Here is a 7,433-nt window from a genome sequence, read left to right on the forward strand (position 1 = left end):
TACAGCTAAGAAGAAAAGAAGATGCACATACAACAAAGACTGGGAAGACACTTACCCGTGGGTGAAGCCAGTGCAGGGCGACTCTCAGAGAGTTTTTTGCAATCTTTGCAAGAGTAATTTTTCAATTTCACATGGCGTTGAATACGACGTAAAAAGACACCGAGAATGCGATTCTCACAAGAAACGTGTCGCTCAAAAAGAGACATCCCACTCTATGGAGACATTCCTACTCAAACCAAAAAACGATGGCCACTCAGACAAGGTAACAGCATAGACTGTATATATAAGGGTAACAGCAGCAGAAATAACCAGTGTTTACCACAGTGCAACACTCCCAACCATACCGGTCAAACGACTGTGGTAACAAGCTAGCGCCGACCATTTTTCCAGACTGAGATAGTAAAGAAAATGTCATGTGGAGAGTTGTTTGACAGAGTTAAAGACACCAGCGGTTCTAGGTGACAACATAGCCCACACACTGTGTGTGGGGGGGGGGGGGGGGGACCTGTTGTTGCTGTGATGGACAAAACTGAAAGCTATTTTATTTTATGTATTATGTTTTTGTTCCCTCCTGGCCAGTTTTGATTTGTACTTATGGTTTTATTTTATCTATTAATTTATGTTGTGCCTAATTTTACAGGTAATACACTAGTTGAATTAGGAAGATGCATTTCTAAACACTTGAAGTGAATAATGCCTGCTGCCTTGGTTAGCCTTAGTTTACTTTTCTTTATTAAAAGATACGAAATTGTTACTGCATTTTGACTTCACTTTCTGTCATTGTCTATTAGATGCTGTTGAATAAACCAAATGAAACAGAATAGCAATAGAGATCCCGGGGGGGGGGGGGGGGGGGGGGGGTGGTGCTGTTGAGAAGGTGTCCCACATTGTCCCACACAAACATCCTCCTTGTCCCACATTTGGTTTGTTGGGACCTGGTCACCCTACCTCGGGAGCATCTTTGCCCAGCGATGTGAACCCGTTCAGCGTGCTTATCAGTGACGTCACGGTCTCGTACAACAGGCTCGGGAGCGTTTCGATGCACCTGTTGATCCACCTGGAGCAGAGCAACACCGACGGACTGCAGGCTGAGACGGCAACATGGGAGGTAAGATCCATTACTCTCTGATAATTACGATATAAGTTACCTTTTTTTTTAACTAAGAACTTACTTTTATCTAGCTGGTTATCACTAGAACAGGTGTGACAGTGCACCTTTCACAATAAATCACTAGAATATTCCTGTTGTTGTTCCTGTAGTGACTGAGAGTGCATATATGGTGATTAGTAGTGAGTTTGTTGTGTCCTTGTAAACCTATAATAATGCATCTTTGATGACATAACTATAATCCAACAAAAGTCATCCTCTGTTTACTTTGTGCTCTGTTAATTAGGGACACCTGTATACTATAATAAAATACAACAGCAAAGTTATATTTACAGAGTTTATAATGACATTTTCAGAAATGTGGCAAATACATTGTTTATAATTAATTAATAATAGGTTAAATGTGGTTTTGGACTACATTGTATTTAATTAAATTATCAGAAAGTGTTGCGATTTCTCTTTTTTTTCATGAACATTTAAAGGACTATCATAAACGATTATCTTAAACGTTCTGAAAAAGAGTACCGTTGCCCATTTGAATACAAAATACAACTCTGGAAACTGATTTCCATAAACCACTATACAAACACTGACAGCAGTCTCCCTGAGATAGGCTCACTTTATCTGCTGAGGGAACAACTGACATTAATGTCTGTAACACTCCAAGCGCTCTAAATACAAATGTAATGAATTATTATTATTATTATTATGGGTCTGTATTGTTCACGTTCTCTCTGTCTGACAGGTTTCTGCTCCAGTGAAAAGATGGCAGGAGTTTTCTCCTATGAAAGTTCAGAAATCGACTGGTGTGAAGACAACTACAAACAGTCCGAACATATAGTGGAGTACTTCAACACTGTAAGTACAGTATATCACAGCAGCAGCAGCATTTATGTCAATACATTGTTGAAGTTATCAGAAGAATATCTATAATCAAGCTAGTAATAATAATATAGTCATAATATTTGTCCTTTCTTAAATAGGAAATCAATGTCTGATATGAATGAGTTGGTTAGTTGATTCGTTGTTTTTGCTGATTCATTCATTTTATATTTCCCCTGCAGATTAGCAGCTTTTTCTTCTTCATTATATCTCCCATCATGCTCTATCTTCTGCACCCTTATGCCAAAGAGAGGAACCTGGCGATTCACATGGTCTGGACCATGATGATATTTGTAGGTCAGTTACTCTTCATTTTCCTTTATTTTATAATATATGTGTCTCTTTCTCCATTTTAGATACATTGTGTTAGAAACTCAGGGAATAGACTGTTGGTTAGACAACAATTATACTCTGGGACAAAATGTAGAAAGGGAGATTTTGTCATAGTGGCTTTTTGACAATTTTATGGAACAAACCAAACCGCTACTTATTGTTAATGAAAATAAATGTTAGTTGCAACTCTGCTGGCATGTGAAGTAAAATGACCAGTCATTACAAATAAACAATAGAAATGTCAGGATAGTTTGTAAGAATTGTTTGTACCTAAATGCAGTTTTTTGTTCTTTCCTGTCCTATTATTTTAAGGCTTATCTTATGAAATAGTGGTTCAAATGATCAAAGACTACCTTTGAAAATGTTTGACTATGTCATTATATGTCTCTGTTTCCCCCTTTAGTAATTTTGTATTCGTCTTTTCTGCAGGGCTCTTCTCGGCGTACTTCCACATGACTCTTAGTTTCGTTGGCCAGATGTTGGATGAGCTGTCCATCCTGTGGGTGTTGGCGATGGTATATGTAGTCTGGTTCCCCCGCAGACTCTTCCCTTCTTTTATTAAAGACAGGTAAAGCAACCGTACAGCAATTTCCAAACAACACACAAGTTGGTCAAAGGTCTTTGTTTCTGTCTTTATTCATCTCCATGTGTTACTATGGACTCACAGACACACAAAGCTGAATAATCCTTTAATAAGACAAAAAAAACCCAATGAGAGTTCGTTTATGAGGCACGCCACTGTGAAACACAACCTGTACTGTCGTGCAGCCTGTTTGACAGCATCAACTGGAGTCACAAAGAAACAATGTGGAGCTGCAGTCTGCACCTGAAAGTGACAGATCGGGACTCTTGCTATTGTAGAAAAAAAAAGCTCCACCCAACCTGTGTAAATATTTCACAACAAGATAGAGAAAGATGACTGAAATTTTTATGAGCATATGAAAAGAATCGCACAGACCTGTTTCGAGAATGTCATGTTGATATTCCAGTTTTTCAAAGTCATGGGTTGGTCCTCCTGAATGAAAGATAACTAAACGATCCCACCAGAAACAGTCACAGAGGTACCAGAGGTCAGAGGGCACCTTTTGCCACTTTCTCTGTAAAGCAGGCAGCTGTTTCAGTGAAAAAGCTCTAAATACTCATTGTACAGTATACCTTCTCGACACCAAATAACAGATATGCAAAGCAAGCAACTAGCCGGTGAACAAAGTGGAAGATTGAGTGGCCGGTGAACCAGATAGTTCCCTCTAGAGTTAGAAGAGACCAAAACAAAGCAAATATTGGACTTATGATAACCAGACCCTTAACTACTGGGTGTGTAAATAAGTAACAGTTTGTTAACAAGGTAACCAAACAAACTTTGAAATTGTTGATATGGCAAGTTTATGTTCACACCCCCTAACCCCAAAAATCACTTAATGCAGCTTTAAGGAAACAGAACCTTTTTAATTTTAAATATTTTGGATAGTTGTGCAGGGGAATTTGAACATATTTCTGCTGTAAGTCATTTCTGAAGCAAAAATTCGGGTGTTTTTTTTTTTATCAACAGCAGCGCCTAAGAGTTGTCGTTTATGCAGAACTTCACTTGAAGATACGCTAAATGACTTAACCATTTAAACCTTTGACATGCAACTTGTGTTTGTTCTCTGTCTGTTCATTCACAGGTCCACATTTTCAAACCTTGTCCTGGTGATTACTATCGTCTCCACGCTGTCATCCTTTGTCAAACCTACAGCCAACGCCTACGTTTTAAACTGCTTTGGCATTCATATGGTTTACATGCTGGCTGTTGAGATGAAATGGTATGTAAACTGTGGTGCTTTTTAAGCATCTGTCACTGGTTTGGGTGCAGCGTTGATTTGTTATGATAACCAGTGTTATCTCTCCCTCAGCTGCACTGACCAGAAGGCTTTGCGTCTCTGCAAGGTGTCGGTGGCTCTGTGGGTGCTCGCTGTCTCCTGCTGGATTAGTGACCGCTTTGGATGCAGCTTTTGGCAGAGTCTGAATTTCTGCTACCTGCACGGTATCTGGTAAGTCCTGGCTTACTTGTCTTCTTTTCTTGTGCTTTCCTTTCCTTAACTTTCTTTTATTTTGAAACGTTTCCTTTGCAAATACATTCAGTAAAAAACTTACCACCACCTGAACATTTACGACCAAAAACACATCTGCAAAAACATACTGACAATATCTTTAATTAAACAAAAAAAAGATGAACATTTGTATGGTTTTATTTACGCTCTTATTCACAGTGAGGGTGAGATAATGGTTAAGGTTTAATATTTGAAAAAATCAACAGTGACTTAAAGCAGATATACCTGTATTTCACATTTTATTAAGCCACCACCTTCCCTAAACCCTTCATAAAACTACAGTGTTACCTTGCACATGTCGCTTTAATGAACACTGCTAATTCATTGTTTGGTGTAAATGTAGCTAATTATTCACTGTATAAAGTTATCTGAGGACATTATCCACTCAGCAAATTAAGTTTAATGAATACAATTAAGTAGTATGCCAAAATTATTTCTAAGATAAAGGATTGTTTCTTTTTTTCTTTTCTGAATGCATGCTCGTGTATTGATCTTCATTATCTGTTTCCTGCAGGCACATTCTGATAGTGATAGCAGTGGCCTATGGCACCACCCTGATAGCTTACCTTGATGCCAGCTATGAGATCCCCTACTCTCTGCCGGGACTGCAGTACTGGCCCTGTGATAGATGGGCTGTTGGAATACCTCACATTGTCCTGAAGGGCACGACCAAAACACAGAAACGGTGCTAACAAAGTCATGTGTAACGTCGGCAGCACATCTGCATTAGCACACTTCATGTGTTCATAGAGGCTTCTTACCTTAAAGACACAATCTGTGAGGAAATAGTCCCATAGAATAATGATAACATAGGATTATGACTAGATCACATAAGATTGTTTTCTGATTCCGTTGAAAGATTGTTTACACTAGCTGGATTACCAAATGGGGTCCGAGTTGGGTTGAGTTATGCAGGTTTTAACAGAACTCATTTGCACATTAACGTCTGAAAACAAAGATATTTATGAACCAGTATAAGCCAGTATGAGCCAGTATAAGAAAGTGCTAAAAATATTTGTGTTGATAATGAAAAGGGGAAGCTTGAGAGAAAAGTGATATAAGAAAGTGATATAAGTATAAGAAAGTGCTACAAATATTTGTGTTGATAATGAAAAGGGGAAGCTTGAGAGAAAAGTGATAAATGATGCACTATATCAACATTTTTTAGATCGAACTGTGTTTTATGTCTTTGCCAAGAGGCCCATTGTTTAATATGCCCTCTATTTTTTACATTAATAATCATTGTCGACACAAGGCTATTGCAATTCTTAATCTATGAGACACACAAAGTATTTATGTATAATCTACAGCATGTTTCAGAGTTTTAATAAATTGTATTTGAAATAAAAACATTATTTATATGTATCTAATGATGAATAATTTTGATACTGAAGCACATTCGATGATTACTCCAATTGAAACTATATGGAAAATATAAAAACAAAAACTGTTGTGAACAGACCTGGAGGATGTCTGGTGTTAAGAGTTGACTGATATATAACTTATTGATAGACATTTAGTGACTTAAAGACCATAAATTGTCTAATAAAGGAGAACATTTGAGAATTTGTATGTAAGTTTTGGAAGTTAAGAGTCTTTGGCAGTTGAGCATTTTTGTTTGTATATAAATCAATTGCTGTTATTTAATTTGAAGAAATTAATACACATTTTATTCTTTACATGTTAACATTTTGTTAACATGGATACTATTATTCTTAAGCATGTGGTATTTTATGGTGGTTCCCAGAGGACAGGCATACACTGTCTTTGAAGCAGCATAACCTGAACTGAGTTGTTCAGGTTATGCTGATTATCTTTATCTGTTTATCTTTATGACATTAATTTGATTATTACTAACATTCAAGTCATATCTGTTTCTTGTTTCATTCAGGACCACAACAATCGCTTGCAAATATGTCACATTTGTTACTGAATCATAACTGAACTGATTTTTCTTCTCTCTCAAAAAGCTCTTGATTTTGGGTTGTTTGAGAATATTCAGGTACATCAGGCCTCTGTTCACATGATCCTTCCTGAAGGATACAAAAGATGCAACAATAGAAAATGCACTCAGGCATTCTCTGGACCTCAATGCTTAAAATGACCTCCTGTGGGTGGTGAAGTATTCAAAAGCAGTCAGTGCTTTTTTATAAAAGTAATCCCTAGATGTAAATGGCGACGATATACAAAGACGGGGATAATATCTTAGAATCCTATATTTGTAACTTTTCACCACCTTGTCTATAGATAATAAGTAATAGCTTTACAGTTTGGGATCTCTAGATCAAATGTATTCCAACCAAGGGGTTTGGAAATATATATATTTCTGGAATCACTAAAAATGTTCGGCTTCAGTGATGGCAATGTCAGTCAATTCACCACTTTGGATAGTTGACATTCGTGGTTGCCAGAGGAGGAATCCCCTGACTTTGAATTTACCCCCCCTGCCTGTTGAGGTTTTCACTTGTCACAACTGTGACATCAAAATCTAGTTAAGAGTCAGGCCGCCAGACAACAAATCCAAATTACTTTCATTTCACGATCGCCTGACTTTTTTTCTACTGCCACAAGAAGGTTGATATTTGTGTTTATGGGTGAAATATCTAAACAACGGTTTGATGGATCTCCATTAAAGCTTTACAGACAACAAGCATTTGAATCACTCTGAAGCCATCATCAGGTCAACATTTTAATTTGTCCAAAACTTTTTTGATGAATACGTTTCATGATAAATCCAATCAACCTCCACTCATGCTTATGGCTAAAATGTTAGACAGAGTAACCTGGTCGCAAGTGTGAGCATAATGTTAATGGTGTCATTAAGAGCACTAATAAAGGATTTACCTCAAAGTGTTAGTCTGACATTTTTCTCAGTTTTGTTTTTCTCAAAGGTTGGGAACCACTATATGTATTACTTCATTGATACATATGTTATGTGCACAATATTTAAGTTTTAATGAAGGCTTTGAAAGTCACAGGATGCAATTTTGGAAGATCTTGGTTGATCATGATTTGCATGG

At 37.3% G+C, this 7,433-nt stretch overlaps 1 protein-coding gene across 1 annotated transcript; it reads left to right on the forward strand.

Moving 5' to 3' along the window:
• The first annotated feature begins 1,005 nt into the window (after positions 1-1,005).
• acer1 (alkaline ceramidase 1) lies at positions 1,006-5,990 on the forward strand. Its single transcript, XM_034209761.1, has 7 exons — positions 1,006-1,108; positions 1,854-1,966; positions 2,173-2,287; positions 2,753-2,891; positions 3,988-4,125; positions 4,216-4,353; positions 4,928-5,990. Exons 1-7 carry the CDS (start codon positions 1,102-1,104, stop codon positions 5,103-5,105), a joined length of 828 nt encoding a protein of 275 aa, XP_034065652.1. The 5' UTR covers positions 1,006-1,101; the 3' UTR covers positions 5,106-5,990.
• Positions 5,991-7,433: the final 1,443 nt, after the last annotated feature.

The sequence above is a fragment of the Gymnodraco acuticeps genome, unplaced genomic scaffold, assembly GCF_902827175.1.
Source record: "Gymnodraco acuticeps unplaced genomic scaffold, fGymAcu1.1, whole genome shotgun sequence".
Lineage (NCBI taxonomy): Eukaryota > Metazoa > Chordata > Actinopteri > Perciformes > Bathydraconidae > Gymnodraco > Gymnodraco acuticeps.